Source organism: Ochotona curzoniae, unplaced genomic scaffold (assembly GCF_017591425.1).
Source record: "Ochotona curzoniae isolate NIBS_2020 unplaced genomic scaffold, NIBS_Ocur_1.0 contig_64, whole genome shotgun sequence".
Classification (NCBI taxonomy): domain Eukaryota; kingdom Metazoa; phylum Chordata; class Mammalia; order Lagomorpha; family Ochotonidae; genus Ochotona; species Ochotona curzoniae.
The window spans coordinates 8,835,445-8,854,636 of record NW_024466502.1 but is presented as its reverse complement, the minus strand read 5'-3'; the positions used below and the strand labels follow the sequence as shown (position 1 = coordinate 8,854,636).

Genomic DNA, 19,192 nt, shown 5'->3' with positions numbered 1-19,192 from the left:
AGCTTGGTTTTGAATGTCCTGGTGCCTTTTTCACCCTCCCTCAGTGGAATAATGCTTTCATGGCCCGTGGCAATCTCTCCCTGGACCGGAGTGGAGTGACTGCCAGCCTGGCCCTCTCACACACACATTTGCTGAGCCCTGTTCTAAAGCCACAGGCAGAAATGATTTCAAAGGAGAAAAAGTCATCTCTGTTTTTTTTTTCTGCCTGAATTCTCAACTTCTTTTTTAAGGAATGAAATTGTTCTGGACTGTATGGTTATCAGTTAATATGCTTTGTCTTCTGCTAAACCCCAGAGAACTGATGTCATTTGTGAGGTGTGTCATAATACAAGGGTGCTTCCAGAAAGTGCATAAAAAATGGAACCAGAAACTACGCTTATTTGGTGTAAAAAAAAAAAAATAAATTTATGCATAGTTTCTTGTCCTGATATGCATTTTCTATGGTCTTCTTGAAGGTTCGTGTGTTGTCAGTAGCTTTCTGCTTGAAAATTTGTGATTACGAAGCCATAAACCCATGTTTTCATGTATGAAACTGTCGTTTTCATTTGGGCTGTTTCATGGATGGAGATAATGCAAATAAAGGACTCACTGAAATTTAAAAAGAGACATGAAGAGGAATCTGTGTTTGAAAATTTAGGTTTGTTCTTCTACATTATGAGTGCTGGCACCTTTCATCTTTAGCACTGTTTGTGGCTTGAGAGGCTCAGTTTGGGTTGTAGGTACGTAAACAGTGCTTTTATAAATGTCAGTGAACACAGACATGTAAGCTGCTTGTACTCTGCTCAACACAGTTCTGAATTTAAAGGAAAGATCATCTTAGAGAATCTTTTTAAAGGGAAGTTTTATTTGATGTGGATTATTGCTTCAATCTTGTATATATTTTTTAAAGATTCCTTTATTTTTATTTGAAGAGCAGATATACAGAGAGAGAAGGAGAGACAGCTCTTTCATCTGCTGGTTCACTCTCCAAATGGCTGGGCCAGTCCCATGCCACGAGTCAGGAGCTGCTCTGGCTTGCCCACAGAAGTGCAGGGGCTGAAACTCCCTGGACCATTTTCTGTTACTTTTCCAGGTGCATTAACAAGGAGCTAGATTGGAAGCAGATCAACAGAGTCTCAACTTGGTACCCATATGGGATGCTGGCGATGCAGGCAGCAGCTTAACCCGCTATGCCATAATGCTGGCCCTTCTGTATTTTCCATAGTGTCACCTTCTTAGTCTGGCCGTGGGCTTCCCAGTTCCATTGACACCTGTGTTACTGTCTCTGTCCTGGCCGACAGAACACTGTTCCAGACCTGGAGTCCAACTCATGGGTGCCCAGGGAAGGGGGACCACTTCTCAGTAGAGCCACTGTTATTGATCAGACTTCCTGTGTGGGAGACACCGTCAAGAGCGTTTCCTGTATCCTGTCATTGACTTTCCACAACAGTCCTGTCACCCTGTCAGACTCATAAATCTGAGGCTGAGGGAGTTTTAAATGTGACATTTAAGATGTCCCCAAGCTCAAGTCTGCTGCAGCTCAGAGCTGGTGCCATGGATGGCTAGACTGTCCTTAACCTTCACCTCTCTTTAGGGAGCAGGTACTCCGCTGTCAGGATGCGGAACCGCAGTGGTCCCAGCTAGCCTTGCGGTGGAGCTGGAGGGAGTTCCAGACTCCTGGCTCAATCGTCCCGCCCTGGCAGTTGGGGCCATTTAAGGACTGAACCAGCGGCTGGAAGATCTCTCCGAATAACTGTCTTAAATAAGTCAACCTAGGGGCTCATCCCTCTGTTTCTTCTGGAAGCACAGACTAGAGAGGTCACGTGGGAACGACATCACGGTCATTGTGCCTCTGTCCTCTCTGAGCCCGAGTCCACTCCCACCCTCCAGCAGGACTCGCTCCTGGGTCACCACCACCCGTGTTCCACTGGAACCCTCAGCAGTGGCACCAAGCACAGGCATGAGGGACTGTGTGCACTGAAGGCGACTGGGAGCCAGCCTGCCACCAGCGCACCCCGGCTTCTAGGGCTGCTGGCTCCTGCGGGCTCCAGGGCAACCTGATGCTTCCTGGAGGCTTCTGAGGAATGACATGCGCGTGAAATCCGCTCAGTGCCTGGCGCTGCAAGTTTCAGGCGATGAGAAATGAGCTTCTTGGTAATTGAGAATGAAGTTGGGGGAAGAAAATTTTATTGTTAATCAAGAGCTTAATTGCCTTTGGGACGTTTTAAATAAATGCCGTGTAGTACTTAAGGAGCGATGTTCTGTAAGTGAGATGCAAAAACTCTTTAATTAAACTGTCAAGGGTATTCCCTGATTGAAATATCTGCCTTTATCTTCACAGTGAAACCTTCTTAATTCCTGTAACAACTCTATCAGGGATGGAGTAAATGCAGGGCTGCACGAAGGAAGCTGTCCATTGCATGCAGTTGATGGAGATCATTTCTGGGAGGGTCTTCCTCGTGCTGCTGTTGTATGTGGGCCAGAAGATATTTGGGGAGCTCTCGTCCAAAAGAAGCCGTGTCTCAGCCTGCAGCCCCCACATTTTGTGGCAGTTCCGCAGTAACGTGCACACAGCTGTTAGGAGAGTTCCTCTGAGAGCTGGAATGCCGTTTTCTGAGTTTTTTGGTCATTGAGCAGAGACGTTTTCCCAGCTGATGGTGTGGGCAGGGAGGAAGGGGCTAGGTCAGTCAGCATACCTGAGTGTGGTCACCTGTAGACCCCTGCGTTGGTTGCTGCCAAGCTTGGGCCAGTGTTGAGGAAGTGAAATTGATCCAGAAAATCAGCAGCTTTTGTCCTTCTTTCCCTGGGAATGCAAAAGAACGCAAAGCGTAGGTGTGCTGAAGGTTGGATTCAACGGACCGCACGGTCTGTGAGCAGCACAGCCGCTGGCACCCAGCTAGGTAAATTTGGGTGAACGGAAGGAAAGAACAGAGGAGTGGGCGCAGGCACCAGGGGCTGGGTGGGGTGGGGGGATGACTCGCCAACGCACCTGTCACTGCACTGCGTGCCTTTCTCTGGCTTGTTGGACACTCAGCTGCAAGTCTCACTGTGCCATTAGCTCACGCTGTCAGAGAATTCAGCAAGCACAGAGGCACAGACATCAGTGGCGTTCTAATAGTACCTGTGTAGTTTGCGTTGCTGTTTCCTGTAATTCAGAGGAAGAGAAGACTTGCTGTCGGATTTCAGCACAGAGGGTTAAGTCTGCTTTTTGAACGTGCATTTCGGCTGAATAATAGGTGAACAGCTGAACAGTCACCCAAGTTTTCACTCTCTCCAGCATTCAGTGATGTAAATGATGCAGTGCTCTAGAGGGTCTGGCGTTTTCAAGTGAGCACCCTGAATAAAACATGTGGTATTAAATCACTCTGTGATAGTCAATGCATGTGGGCAAAATCAGGCCAGCGCTATCCCTCCCTGCCCCAAAAGGACAGGGTGTACTGTCTCGGGACCACACTGGCTAGCCTGGCCCCAGGAAGCTCTCCTCCTCAGGTTTCCTACTGGGAGTACCCAGGGATCTTACGAAACCTCAGGTGCAAAATTACGCTCAGTTCTCCAGCCGAGCTGCAGGCCTCAGCAGCCCTGTCAAACCCTGCTGCAGACAGACCCGCAGGACGCACGTGGAGCGCTGGCGCAGCGTCGTCAGTGTTAATTCCCTGCCTTGGGAAGACCTGTGCCCGTGCCTCTGTGGACAGGGATGGGGATATCTGTGTACAGTCCCTGTCAGCATCAGCGTGTCTCTCTGCTTACCCGGAAGAGGTGGCTACACGCCCAAGGGAGCCTCTCTCCTTGCCAGCAGCATCCGCTTGTAATGGTTCTTTGAAGGCCTGCTGTGAGTGTACCTTTGAGAGCCAATGGCGAATATGCAGGGTACAGTTAAGGGGGGTCATGGTTCTTGGGACTAAGTCTCTCCTGCCATTGGCAGAGCAACAGTAACTGCAAGCAGCCCTTAAGCCTCACTGGATGCAAAGGAGAGAGCGCTCCCCACTGATGTCCCGGGGCCAGGCACTAGAATGGAACGTTTCTGTCATTTCTTCTGTGTGCGGGCCTTGCCTCTCGGTTCACTCACCGCAATCAGGAGGTATCCATTGTGTGACGCGATGTCCATGTTCCTGCTGAAGGAGCTGCAAAGTTGGTGCCTGTAGATTCTGCTTCTCTCTAGCTGGGATTTTTTTTTTTTTTTTTTTTTTTGGATTTGTAGACAGGCGCCCCGTAGCTGCTATCCCAGGGACTTTGCCTGCCAGATTGTAATCACGGTAATTAGCACTGAATGTTCAAGTCCTGCTCTCCCTCTTGAGCAGTGCACACAGAGGAGGTGAATTAATGGCAGGAACTTAGGGTCCGGTCTCGGGGTGGCTTTCACCAGTCTATGATGGACACTGTGCCCGGGGAATTCCCAGACATCAGGGGCAGGGAAGTGGTGCAAAACCTGGGGTGGCAGAGGAAAGGAAGACGATATTGATGCAACACCTGCCAAGGGCACGTGTTCAGGAGTGTGCCGGAGATAGATCACTGTGCATGCGTGTGCCCCAAGTTCATGATCATTGAATTTGCTTTTCTCCTTGCTTAGGCCAGTCTTGGGTTTTCCTAAATTGTCTCTTGTGAGAAGTGTTCCCTTTCTCTTCCAAAGAGAAAGTGCCTAGAGGTGACAGCTGGCGAGAAGACTCTGGGTGAGATAGGTGTTTGATGACACAGCTGGGGCAGCAACGTGCTGATGCCCGTTTATGTAATAAATGATGTGGGAAGTTGGGGGATGTTGGAGACACAGGGGTACCCCAGATAAGCCCGGGGGACTTCTCTGTCAGGTACTTGCTCCCCAGTCCCTGGAGCGGGTTCCTCAGCAGACCAGTGAAGGCAGGGCAAGGCTTCAACTTGTCCTATAGCAGGATACATGGCTAAGTGCTTTCCGAGGCATCTAATTGCCAACATAAAACCACTTGAGCAATACAATATCTCTAATGATATAATTAATCGGCTCAAAGAAGAGAGGTAGGTAAATTAAACAAAAAATGTATGTGGAGTTTTTAAAGTTTGATTTTCCTAGAGCTAGAAGCCAAGTGGGACCAGTGGCCCAGCTGACGCCAGTCACCCGAGCCCAGCCGTTGGCCAGGGACTTGCCTGGTGCTTCAGCTTGTGGTATTTGCATTGATTGACTAAACTCATAGAATATGTGTATGGAAAATGAGAATTGTGCCACGTGTGCTTTGCATGTGTGCTGGCACAGTGAGTTCGCTGCGTGTGTTCAGTGAATGCTGGGAACCTCATCTGACACCTGCGTTATGGTCTGCATATTCACATGGAGGTGGGCTTTGTCCACACAGACTTCCCACTGCCACTCATCCGTCCCCGGGGATGCGCTGTCCAGGCTCCAGGGACAAGGGCAGGGCTCCCCGTGGCGCCCGTTTCCAGAAAATACAGCCGCTGCTCCAGGCCCTTTGGGCTGTTTCTGGAAAAGCCGCTTGTTTCCTAACCTTGTTCAGCATACTCTTGGTATTTTTTTTTTCCTGGAAATTCTTTTGTAGACCAACAAAGAATCTTCATTCTCAATTTTATGTTTTTAAAATTTATTTTATTTTTACAGGAAAGTCAGATATACAGAGATGTGGAGAGACAGAGAGGAAGATCTTCCATCTGCTGGTTCACTCCCCAAGTGGCCACAGTAGTTGGTGCTGAGCTGATCCAAAGCCAGGAGCTTCTTCCAGGTCTCCCTTGCAGATGCAGGCTCCCAATGCTTTGGACCATTCTCTACTGCCTTCCGAGGCCACAAGCAGGGAGCTAAATGGGAAGCAGGGCCTCCAGGATTAGAACTGGTGCCCACATGGGATCCTGGTGTGTTCAAGGCAGGGAATTAGCCACTAGGCTACTGTGCTGGGCCCTCAAGTTTATTTTTTAAAAATATGCTAAAATTGACACTTTTTAAAAAGAAGAATTCATGCCTAGGCTTGGCACCCCATCCAGGTTGCCCATTTGGGAGGCAGGGGATCAAGTACTTCAACCATCTGGCACTGCCTTCCCAGGTGTATTAGCAAGGAGCTAGATCAGAAGTAAAGCAGCTAGACCTCAACCCAGTGCTCTGACATGGGATGTTAGCATTGCAGGCAGTGGCTTAACTTCCTGTACCACAATGCTAGCCCCTACTTATGTCATTATTTTGGAAAGATGAAGAGATACAGAAGGAGGGAGAGATCTTCCATCTACTAATTTCTTTCCCCAGATGCTTGCAGCAGCTTGGGCTAGGCAAGGCCAAACCAGGAACTAAAGATTCCATCCGGGTCTCCCACAGAGCCGGCAGGGAGCTGGCAGGGAGCCTGGCACTTGGGCCATTAACTGTCCAGGGTGTGCATTAACAGGCAGCTGGATCCCAAGCACAGTGACCAGGACATCAACCATGCACTCCAGGATGGGTGTGGCCCAGCCTGCTATGCCACCATGCTGGCCCCTGCTTCTTGCTGTTTTGACATTTAGTCTTATATATGTTGAGATTCTCTGCTTCAACTTTATATCATTAAAATATCATTAAAATTTGCTTTAGCCAAACATCAAAATCACAGAATTACACCTGCCCCAACCTCTCGTCAACAATGGCTCTTCGTTATTTTAGGAACTTGGCAGAGGGCTGGCTCCATGGCTCAACAGGCTAATCCTCAGTCTGTAAGCACCAGTATCCAATATGGACACCAGTTCATGTCCTGGCTGCTCCACTTCCCATCCAGCTCCCTGCCTGTGGCCTGGAAAAGCAGTAGAGGATAGCCCAAAGCCTTGGGACCCTGCACCTGCTTGGGAGACCCGAAAGAGGCTCCGGAAACCTGGCCTTGGATCACCTCAGTTCCAACCATCACAACCATTTGAAAAGTGAACCAGTGGATAGAAGATTTTTCTGTTTCTCTCCTCCCTGTGAATCTACCTTTCAAATAAAAATAGATAAATCTTTAAAGAGACAGAAAAGAAAAACACAGCAGAAAAATACTACTAAAATCCAGTTGGCTTCAAGGCCAAATAAGGGACCTGGCATGGTAGCCTAGTGGCTGAAGTCCTTGCTTTGCACGCACCAGGATCTCATATGGGCACCAGTTCTAATCCTGGAGGATCTACTTTCCATCCAGCTCCCTGCTTGTGGCCTGGGAAAGCAGTCAAGGATGGCCCAAAGCCTTGGGACCCTGCGCCTGCATGGGAGACCTGGAAGAGGCTCCTGGCTCCTGGCTTTAGATTGGCTCAGTTCTGGCTGTGATTCCTCAGACGGAAGATCTTCCTCTCTGTCTCTCCTCTGTGTATGTAACTTTCAATTAAAAAAAAAGTAAAAAAAAATTTTTTTAAAGCCAAGAAACCTAACAGCTGCAGCACTTTTCATTTCTTAAAAAAAAAAAAAAAAAGTAATAATAATTTCAGAAGTCACTTTAAAATTGATGCCAAATTTTGTGCAAGTGCTTCTCAGGTCTTGCTTTTGTAAATAAAGCTGTGAATTAGGCACACCAGAAATGACTTCTGTATTTGCTTAAGAAGTTCCGGTTTCTAGAAAGCCTCTGTTTTTATGTCAGTGATCCCAGAGGACTGTTGGAGGTTGGAGAGACCCAGCCCCGGGTGGAGTGTCTTACTTGGTTTCCGGGATCTGCTCTGTCAGGGAGTGGGTGATCTGTTTGCTTATTTCTTTGGTTGCTGGGAGCTGTGGGTGCTTGTCTCTGTGCCCTCTCTTGCTTTCCAATTTGCCCTGGGCTTTTTTTCCCCTTTCTTTTGCCTTGCATTTCTCCCTTTCCAAAGAGAAATTGTTACTGATCAAATTTAAAACTGTTCGGGGTGGAGGAGCCCTGCAGGGCCTTTTTAACTCTTCAGCACCGTAAAGGGCCTCCAGCAATAAGTACCTGAATTGCTTTTAATTACACAGTACAGCTGCATCATTTCACTCCAGATGTTTTTTGATTGATGCTGCCAGGCGATCTCAACCGCAGAGGATGGGATCAAGTGCTGCTTGAAGTGGAAGCAAAAGGAAAGAGAACACTCAGTCCCTTTTTGCTTGAGCTGCCCTTTTTTTCTTTGCTTGCACATAAAGCAATACAATTAACAAACATTATCCCCAGAGGTGAGTTGAAATGTGCATGCAAACAGGAACCTGCTCTTGACTGCAATTAGACATATATGATCCAAGGCATTCTGGCCATTCATTAGTGCTAATTGTTTGAGAAACAAGTCCAAAACAAATGATTAAAATATAGGTGCTGTAACCTGGATTATTGTCTTGTGTGCTAAAATGCAGCTGCCCCACGCGCTGCTTTGGAAGGCAGCTCTGGCTCCGGGAACGGCCTCTTGCTTCAGCTCGGTGGTGAGCGTGTGGTGTTTGTGCAAGACCTGGTGGTGTTTATATCAACAGTTTCTATCTTTCCTTCTTAATGAATGGGAATTACTACGGGAAGGCTGGCGTTCTGTAATTTAATACCTGATGCTTTCCTGTGCCTTTGGGTGGTTCCTGCAGTCAGTCCGGCTTTGGTTAGTGGCCGTCAGGAGACCCTGAAGGCTTCTGTTCACCTCCTAGGCTTCTTACTGGAGAACATCCCTTGCAATTATCCTGCTGTGATTGGTTTTTCTTTTCTTTCTTTTTTTTTTTTTGTGAGAGTTGGTCATCAGATGCATGGGTGGAGAGGGAGAGGAGCATCCTATTGACCCTGCAGTGCTGGAGGCTTGGATCAGACACAGGAACCTGGCAAGGGTGACCTCGTCACACATGAACTTTGGGAAAGCTGGTTACCCCTGTGAACCGGCAGCATTGCCAGGGTGCTCATGGCCGAAGCATCCAGCAGACAGGACCTACACGTGTGGAGCTCACCTAGCCCAAATTTACCAGAGAGCAAGGCAGATGGCGCTCGTGTGCCCAGGAGTACATATGGAGCAACGGGCCAGGCGGGTGGCAGCTGAAGGTCCTTGAAGTGTGTCCCACAGTGGATGTTCAGGCCTCCTGGCTTGTTGCTCTGGGCTCGGCTCCTCTGCCTGTTTCTGCAGTCAGAGTCACAGCAGGGACCGTTTGGAGATCCTCCATTTGGTACCCTATAAACCTGTCACAACTTCTCAGCCTCGATGGGTCTGTCATTGTCACCCACATCATTGCATATCATTAGTAGGCTCTAATGGAGGACAGAAGAGGGACAAGGTTGATCTGGAGGGATGGTGAGATTAAATTCACCTTCAAAATTCCTGAAGCTGTGCTGGCTGTCCAGGCCACTGGGTGAATCAAACCATCTTGCCTGTCACTGTCATGGAAGACTGCAAATTCAGTCATGAGCAGTAACCTGGATTTTTATGAACATGAAACACAATTTGTGGCTTTAATCCCTTTATGTTTATAATAATACTATTTTTAGAATCTGAGCATTCAATGTAGTAAGACTTTAATTGCATATTTTGATAAGAGTGGGATTTTGTTTTAAAGATTTATTTTATTTTATTGATAAGTCAGATATACAGAGAGGAGGAAAGACAGAGAGGAAGATCTTCCATCTGTTAGTTCACTCCCCAAGTGGCCGCAATGGCCGGTACTGAGCCAATCCGAAGCCAGGATGCTTTGGGCTGTCCTCAACTGCTTTCCCAGGCACAAGCAGGGAGCTGGATGGGAAGCAGAGCCTCTAGGATTAGAACCTTTGCCCATATGGGATCCTGGTGCGTGCAAGGACAGGACTTTAGCTAGGCTACCATGCCAGGCCCAAGAGTGGGTTTTGAGAAGAACTGTCGATATAGAGCAAAGAAACTGCACTTTGAGTTGGTTCACTGCTAAGCAATATGTTGAATAAAAAAAAAAAATCCAGTTCTACAATATAAGAAAGTTCTGAGATGTAATGCCTTTTAACAGTGTTTAAAGAGGGCCCCGTGCCAGGATCCCATATGAGCACCAGTTCTAATCCTGGCAGCTCCACTTCCCATCCAGCTCCCTGCTTGTGGCCTGGGAAAGCACTTGAGGACAGTCCAAAGCCTTGGGACCCTGGGAGACCTGGGGAGGTTCCTCCCATGTACCCGCATGGGAGACCTGGAGGAGGTTCCTGGCTCCTGGCTTTGGATCAGCACAGCACTGGCCGTTGCGGTCTCTTGGGGAGTGAGTCATCGGACGGAAGATCTTCCTCTCTGTCTCTCATCCTATCTGTATGTATCTGCCTTTCCAATGAAAATAAATAAATATTTTTTAAAAAAGCAATATTTAAGGAAACTGGTGCTTATAGCACATTAAATATATTTTAGAAAAAATTGTGTCAGAGAAAGCCTTCCTGATCACATCCATATGTTTAGTTTTAATTTTCATCACACTTAGCTCTGAATAATTAAGAAGGAAAAAACAATCTTGGTCGTATCACAAGTTACACCCAATCAAAGCCACACACACGTGGTCTGTGATCACAGCTTGCACTCACAGCTTTCTTGTGTGTGGTATGGGCCTGCCAGTTAGACTTGTGTTTTTCCTAGAAATTATTCAGTGCTAGAGAGAGAGCAATTTTAAACCCTCTCAAGATCCACAAAGCAGGATAATCAGGGGGCAGAGTGTGGTTCCCGAAATGTCAGAATTCTGAGCTCTGTAACATCTCACAACCTCTCATTGGGATTGACAGTTGAAAGGAAATTTTGAGAGAAGCAAAGAAGAAAACAGATCCCACGAACACAGATCATTTTCATGACAGTTACCAAAAAAAAAAGATGTGGGTAGAACTGTTTTCTCAAAATTGCAGAACCATCTTCTGGAGGAAGAAATAGCTGTCCTGTGATTGCTTTCCTATCAGAGAGCGCAGACTGGGAGAGGTGGATTCATCTGAGCTTTTGAAACTCTGCAGAGAAGCCACAGTTACATCTGTTGTTAGGGTCCGGTTTTGTCCGCCCCGCCCCCCCAAACAACAAAGAGTCTTGCTGGTAATGCAAAAACAAGCAGAGTTTATTGTGCCAGCATGCTGGGGTCAGACCGTTCTTGGGGCACGCAGGCCAGCCAAGGAGGGGTCGTACCCCAAACCAGAGAAAGGCCAGTGATTCTATAGGCCTCTCTTGGGCATTACATACATCATAGCCCACTCAAATCCAAACACAGCAAATCAATTTAAAGAGTAACACATTATCCAATCAAAGAACACATCATGGCCGTGGGTTCTGGGTATCAATAGCTCATCCTGCTTCCTGGAACTGGACAAATGCCCTGCCACCCGGGTGGATTGTATAGATCGGGCTCGTGGCACTGGTCACTGTAGATTGGACTTGTGACACTGGTCAGTGGCCCTGACTCATCCTGACGAGGGTGGCATCCCCCAATGGCCCTGGCTTATCCTAACTAAGCAAAGCAGCAGCTTCTTGTCACCAGGGGGCCTGGCAGCCTGGCCTAGCATTCTGCTAGTCTAACACTCTAACATTACACGGACACTCTAACAAAGGTAGTGGTTCTGGTGTGTCCTGCGGGCTGGCCTCAGCAGGCTGCCACCTGCTCTCTGGACGGGCATCTACTTAGCAGGCTGAGTCCCCAGATTTGGGACGCCTCTGCTGGCCTCACTCTTGGAAATCCATCTTTGCTGTCTCCGTAGGGCGGGGGGCCTGAGCAGTTCAGCTGAGCCACACCACCAGTTAACCATTAACCACAGACAGCCTATGACCCCTTTGTGTCTCCCAGAGCGGGCTGGCAACTGCCCGCGAGAGAGATGCTGATCGCTTTGTGCTCTTCAGGGTACTCAGTGAAGGGGTTTCCCTCTTGACCTCTGTGTCACCCAGGAAAAAAGTCCCTCCCGTTGTCTCTTCAGAGAAAATTTGTGCTCCTCCTTCCCTTGTCCAAAATGGAGCAAGGGATTATGGCAAGTGCCCACTCACAGGCCCATGTCCATTGTGGTTCTTGAATACAAAGCCAGGGGCTTGGCTGCAAAGCATAAAGCCTCTCTCTTCCGCCTAACCCTAACCCCCTTCTCTCTGCCTGCCCCTCCCCAACCCCTGGTCCTCTGCTCCACCTCGCCTTCCTTCTCAACACCGTACTGACCCTACGCATCCTTTCTCTTGCATTCGCGTCAGCTGGCCGCAAAAGGCAGCCCTGGAGAGTGGCAGTGGAGCACGGTTGAACAGATGGCTTCTTGTCCACAGTGCTCGCCCAGCAAGGGCCTGTGGTATTCAGTACTTGTCTGAATGAGCGATCAGTGTTGAATCTGATCAATACATTGCTTATGAAATCATGGCATGAGAGTGATGAGGCATACACATTTCGTGATTCTGTGTGTTTTTTTTTTGTTGTTGTTGTTTTTTGTTTGTTTTTTAGCATGCTAAAATATATGCAAGGCTTGTCATTGGAGCTGTTTTTATGTCCTGTGGCACTGAAGGTATCTTCATTAATTTTTTAAAGGATTTATTTATTCTTATTGCAAAGTCAAATATACAGAGAGAAGAAAAGGGAGAGGAAGATCTTCCGTCTGATGATTCACTCCCCAAGTAACCACAGCAATAATTGGAGTTGAGTCAATTTGAAGCCAGGAGCCAGGAGCTTCTTCTGGGTCTCCCACGCGGGTGCAGGGTCCCAAGGCTTTGGGCTGTCCTTGACTGCTTTCCCAGGCCACAAGCAGAGAGCTGGGTGGGAAGCAGGGCTGCCAGGATTAGAACCTGCACCCATATGGGATCCCTGCGTGTGCAAAGCGAGGCCTTTAGCTGCTAGGCTACCGCGCTGGGTCTGATATCCTCATTATTATGCAGCCTCTACCCCCTCCACAAGGCTGTCATCTCGCCCAAACCAGCACCCTGTTCCCATGAAAGGCCTGAACTCACAGCACAGGCCTTGCTGCTTTGTCACCACAAACCTAGCACTGTGTGTAAATGCGACCTGCACGCTGCCTTTCTCCCCACACTGGCTTATTGTGCTGAGCAGATTAGGAAGTTCTAACTTGGAACGTATGCATTTGTCTGCTTTGGGGTTGATGCCACTCGGTTCCCTTGTCAGGACTCACTCTGTCCCTTGATGTGGATGGTTTCTAGAGGCCCTGAACCTGTCTTGCAGATGCTTCCCACAGAGTGACAGGGAGAGGGTGAAAAATGAGGGGCAGTGACACAAGAACAAGGCCTGTGCTTGTCCTCTACCCCGTGGCCAGTGTCCTGTGTGTGGCTGCTTTGGGTTCAAGACCACTTTTTCATTTCGGCGCCAGGTGGAGCGCTTAGTAACTGCCTCCTGAGAAAGTTTGCCTTGACAAGGTCTTCGAGGCTTTCCTGATATCAGCATGCACCTGTCAGTATCTGCAGCACTCGCCAATTTCACAGACAGCCTGTGCCACCGGTGGGAGGGCCAGAGCTGGTCTTTTGCACGCATGTCCTTGGAAAGCTCCCTGAGTCTCTGTGCACTGTTGCCATGGTAACCGCAGCATAGTTCTTCATAGGGAAGGAATCTCGAGGGGAAGTTGGGAACTTAGCAAAGTGAGAACACAAGTAGGCTGCAATTATTACGGATGCTGGTGTAAGTGCCTGGCTATTAATAGTCATCAGCGTGGTTGAAACTGGCAGGTGAATTTTGAAAGGCAGGAAGAATGGGCTCTGCTTGTCAGTTGGTGCTGCAGCTTTTTCTGTATCCATCAGAATTGCCAGACAAGGTTGGAACCGTGGGCCATACAACACAGCACTCAGGTTTTCCTGCTGTAGCTAGTCAAGGAAGAAGCCCTTCTAGCACTGCGATGCTTCCTCAGGAACAACCACACAGCATTAAAGGGCACACCATTGGCAGACTTCTCTGCAAAAAGTTTCTGTTTTCAACCTGTATCAGTTCTTACAGTCAAAATCTCTTAAAGGAGCTTACAGGACCATAGACTTTCTGTGAGCTATCCATTGTGGAAATGTACTAATCTTTTTTTTTTATTAAGATTTCTATATTTTTATTGGAAAAGCAGATTTACATACACTCAGAGAGAAAGAAGGATCTTCTATTCACTGGTTCACTCCCCAAATGGCCACAGTGGCCACTGTTGGGCTGATTTGAAACCGGGAGCCAGGAGCTTCTTCTGGATCTCCCATGCAGGTGCAGGGTCCCAAGGCTGTAGACCATCCTCCACCGCTTTCCCAGGCCACAAGCAGGGAGCTGGATGGGAAGTGGAGCAGCCGGGATGTGAACCAGCACCTATGTGGGAGGTTGACATTTGCAGATAGAAGACTAACCACTTGGACCAACACTCTGGTCCCCTGGTCTGAAATCCTTAAGTTATGTCTCATTTTTGACAACATGGGGACAGATAGAGATCATCCATTCATTTGTTCACTCCTCAAATGGCCACGATAGCGGCTCTGAGTCAGTCCAAAGCTGGAAGCCAAGAGCTCCATCTGGGTCTCCCCTAGGAGTGGCAACTGCTCAAGCCTGTGAGCAACTTCTGCTGTTTTCTCAGGCACATTAGCGGGGAGCTGGCTTGGAAGTAGAGGTGTCAGGACTGAAAGCAGTGCCCAGTCCTCTTCTCCATAATGTCAACCCCTATTTTCTTATGGTTGAAAACAGATGTACTGCAAGTGTTGGCAGCAGGACAAAGACAAGGTGACTCTTGGGTTACTGTGGCTCATACCCCTGGCCAGGGAGCAGCTTGGTCCCCTGGGAGCGTTTGCAATGGCCTCTCCACATCCCAAGCTTCTCATTTGTCATCTCTGCATGGCCATGTTCTCTGCTGCCTTGAGGAGGCCAGCCGCTCCTGCTGGCACCTGACACTGAGCAGTCAGGTCTGAGTCTTGAGGGCGGTCCCTCTTCTCTGTGTATTGCTCTTGGTGCCTGAGCCTGGTGCTGGTGTGAGACCTGAGGCTGGATGCTCTATCAAATGCCACTTGCTGCCAAGTGTATACTAGGCAATTCTCCCTTTCCCAAGTCACCAACATATTTTAAAATCAGATTTTTCAAAAGTAAAATCGCTGTTTTTTTTTTTTTTTAAATACACCTGCTAGGGCCCAGTGCATTTTAGCTTAGTGGCTAAATCCTTACTTTACATCCACTGGGATTCCATACAGGTGTCGGTCAGATTCCTGGCTGCTCCACTTTCCATCCAGCTTCCTGCTTGTGACCTGGGAAAGCAGTAAGGATGACCCAAAACATTGGGGTCTTCCCCCCATGTGGGAGACCCAGAGAAAGCTCCTGGCTCCTGGCTTCAGATCGACTCAGGTGTGACCATTGCAGCCACTTTGGGGGATGAATCAGTGGATGGAAGATCTTTCTGCATATTCTCTCTGTAAACTTGCCTTTCCAATAAAAAAGATAAATCTTTAAAAAAAATAAATACACCTGCTATAGTATAAACATTTCAGCCAAATAAGAGCATGTTGGGTACTAGACCAGTAATGAGTGGGCCCAGCTTTGTTGCTGGAGTCTGTGAGATCTCCAGGGTAGGAGGTGGGAGGGGGTGTTCTCGTGGAGTGTAGTGGCTGGGCTGCTGCTTGCTAACTTGGGGTTCTGTGTGAACTGCCTTCAATTTTGTCCTCGCAAAGACTGAAGAGCTTCCTAATCAGACCCACTTTGTTGACTGCTTTTCTTAAAGGTTTTTTCTTTTTTAAATATTCTTACTTGAAAGGCAGATTTACAAAGAGAAATGGAGAGAGAGAGCCTCTGTCCACTAGTTCATTCCCCAACTGGCCACCATGGCCGGCGTTGGGCTGATCCAAAGCCAAAAGCCTGGAGCTTCCTCCAGGTCTCATGTGGATGTGGCCTCCGGGGACGTAGGCCATCTTTTGCTGCTTTCCCAGGCTCATTAGCAGGGAGCTGGATCAGAAGTAGAGCAGCTAGGGCTTGAACCATTGCCCATAGGATGCCAGCATTGTAGATGGAATCCTAACCTGGTGACTGAATGAGAGGCCAGTGCTGCAGGCACAGCTTTGCCTACTATGCCATGGTGCGGGCCTCTGTTGAGAGCTTTAACCGCAAACATTTTGTCAAATATGTTTTCTGTATCTACTAAGGTGATTCACGTTGGGTTTTGTGAGAGGTATAAATCTGAGGCAAATTGGCTCAGCTAAAAAATATGTGACTATAGAAAATACACGATAAGAACAAGTGGTGGTCCCCAGATGGAGACGGTCTTTTTTGTTTGTTTGTTTGTTTGTTTATTTTGAAAGATTCATTCATTTGAGAGGCAGAGTTACAGAGAGTAGGAAAGAGAGAAGTTTTTCATCTGCTGACTCACTCCCCAAATGACCACAACAACCGGAGCTGGACCAGTCCAAAGCCAAGAGCATATTCCAGGTCTCCCACGAGAGGTGCGAGAGCCCAAGCACTTGGGCCTTCCTGATTCTTTCCCAGGTGTATTGGTAGGGAGCTGGATTGGAAGTGGAGCACCTAACCAGTGATTTTGGTTTCTCATGGATTGAAAGTGTCTCTTTGAGGTGAATTCTTTTGAGTTCCCTCTTGCTGGGTGGCTGTGGCCTAGGAAGAAAGCTGTGTGGTGATGTCTTGGCAGCCGTCCGTCTCTCCGAGACAGCTGCAGGAAAGAGCCACTCCTGCCCCTCGCCCTGGGCTAATTGATTTGGGGTCTGCCCTTTAGGTACAGAAGATGAATGGAGTTTGCCTACAGGGAGAGTGGTCACAGCCATGCGAGCTGGGTGGGGGCTCCACCTGGCTCACCGTGCGACTGGTTGGGCCTGAGACCCACTGATGTCCATCCTCTGACCGCCTCTGATGGGTGCTCTTAGCCATGTACTGTAACCACTCCTTTGCAGAAGGCTCCGTCAGAAACTTCTGAATTTTTCCAAACCTTGTAAAACCAAGAGCATCCTGCTATTGTCCCTTCTGTTCTCTGTAACCACCCTCCTCCACGGCCCCGTGTTGGTGTCGTGCTGCCATGACCTGCTGTTCCAGGGCCAGAAGTGGGAAGTTGGACAACCTTTTCCCATTCTTAGCTCTTCTTGGAAGTTACGTTGCCCACGGTGCACTTCCTGCATGAGGCAAGGACCACACATTGGACTCCCTGGGGCATGGGTCCTGTGCCTTGACTGTGTGTGGAGAGCCAGATGCTCAGACAGAGCTCCCATCCTCAAGGTCACTCCTGTAGTGCTTGCAGCATCTTGGGCTGGAGCCAGGTGCTGGAAACTTGACCTGGATGTCCTGTGGGTGACATGGTCATCACTGTTGCCTTCCACGAATTGCTGCGGTGGGAAGCTGCCGTCTGGAGGTAGAGCCAGGACTCCAAGTCAGATGCTTTGGTGTGTGCTGAAAGTGTCTTAGTCGCTAGGCTAACTATCTGTTCTCTTGCAGAACTTTGACAAGTCCCAGTGCCTCAGTGTAGCTGGACCGATTACCAAAATTGTGTGGGCTTGGCATAGCAAATATGAAACTCTCTCAGGGATTCCAGTGTGCAGCCAAACTGGAGAATTGACAACCCAGGACAGTGCTTCTTGAACTTTTGTGGCTCTTGTTAGCTTGCGAGAGTTGCATGTTGTTTCTCCCTTTTTTATGTTTGTTCGTATGTTTATTTTTTTAAAGATTGTTTTATTTGAAAGGCAGAGTGACAGGGGAAAGAGATTTTCCATCTATTGATTTACTCTTCAAATGGCCACAATGACTGGGGCTAGATAAGGGTAAAGCCAGGAACCATGAGCTCCCTCCAGGTTACTCATGAAGCTGACAGATGCCCATAGACTTGGGTCACCTTCTGCGTTTCCCAGGTGCCATTAGCAGAGAGCTGGATCAGAAGCAGAGCAGTCTGGATTCAAATTGGCTCTCCAGTAGGAGTTGCTGGCAATTGCAGTTGGTGGCTTAGCCTGTTGCGCCCCAACACCAGCCCCCTGATGTTGCATTTCTTGCAAGCTCCCCATCAGAACAGACCCTCCTGGGTGAGATGGGCAGCAACCAGTTGCTTTGTTACAGTGGCCTAGCGATGTTTGGTAGATGCTGGAGCTGGGCCCTGCTCCTAGTGTGGTTCATTTAATTGCACATGGTAGGGCCCAGCCCAGAGTTGACGAGTTTTTTAAAGCTCCCCAGGTGATTGTTTTCTCAAATCCCAGGTTGAGAATCCCTGTCATTAGGGACTAGTTACAACTCGAGTTACAAAAATGGTTAATTAGTAGCATCAGGAGGAGGAAAAGAACAAGACAGAAAGGAGACCAGGAAGCCCTTCCGCCCCCGCCACTTTGGGATTTGGTGTTTAAAAAAAGGTCCCTCTGTAGACAGAACTCACCATAAGGCTACCAGATTTCTTTGTACATCTTAAGCCCATGCTTTGCATATTGTTTGAATACATTTACATGTTGACTATCACAAGGCCCTAACTCCAAATATGTAAGATGAAGTACAATACGTTAGATCCTATCTCCTACTGCAGTTGTATTCATACACAGCAGTCAGCGCTGGACAATGTTGAAGTACGGAACAGATTTGGGAGCAGCTGGGGCTGAGGAGAGGAGAGGGCTCACCAGCGGGCAGGGAGGAGGGCATCTCCAGGCAGCCAGCCCTCCTCCTGAGCAGCCGCGGCTTCTGCACCTGCCTGGGGAGCCCCTCGACAGCCCAGAGTCTGCAGTAGCACTGGAAGGCCCTGTCACCTGCACCTTTCTTCTTTTCATTCTTTGGGTTGCTTTCCACCTCCAGCCTTGTGTGTGTCAGCTCTGCACTGCCTGACCCCATTTCACAGGCTGCTCTCCCTGCTGCTCATGCTGCCTCCCCGCCAAGCGTATCCCAGGACAGCTTGGAGCTGGCCACTGCATACAGTTGTACAAGATCTGCTCTGGGTAGGGGGACTTGTGTCCTATAGTCTGGTCCCAAACCCCCAGGTCATGCCGCAGGGGAAGTTGGGCTACTCTTCATCCACTGCTCTTCCTTGTCCTTTGGTAATCTGCACATTTATGTCAGGTGTGCTAGTGGAGACTGGGCAGGTCTCCCATTGGGTGTTTCCTAAGTGTTCGTGGAATGAATGAATGAATGAACAAATGAGACTTCCGAGTTGTGTAAGGGAAAGCATAATGAAGCCCTAAGCTGGGATGTAACATGTTATGGGAAGGGAGGGATGGACAAAGAAGGGGTGAAAGGTTGGGATTGGGTGAAAGATTCCTGGGTGGGGAGGGGGAAAGAGGGACATGAAGGTGACTTCCTACTGTGGTCGCTGTTGATGACAGTGTCTAATTAAGGGGACCAGGCACAGCATCCCCGGTGCTCGGATATGTTGATTAGCACACACGGTGACATTTTACAAAAATGTGTTTGTATTTATTGACAGAGGCAGAGCTCTTCCACCTTGGATCACTTGCCCAAATACTTAGACAACAGTCAGGGCTGAGCCGGGCTGACACCCAAACCCAG

At 48.6% G+C, this 19,192-nt stretch overlaps 1 protein-coding gene across 1 annotated transcript in view; it reads left to right on the top strand.

Annotated features, from left to right (window-relative positions):
* The first annotated feature begins 17,016 nt into the window (after window positions 1–17,016).
* Window positions 17,017–19,192, top strand: part of CLYBL (citramalyl-CoA lyase) — a 101,077-nt gene continuing 98,901 nt past the window's right edge. Inside the window, exon 1 of the mRNA XM_040991540.1 lies at window positions 17,017–17,072. Coding sequence (XP_040847474.1) covers window positions 17,017–17,072 — 56 coding nt within the window. The remainder of the gene's footprint in view (window positions 17,073–19,192) is intronic.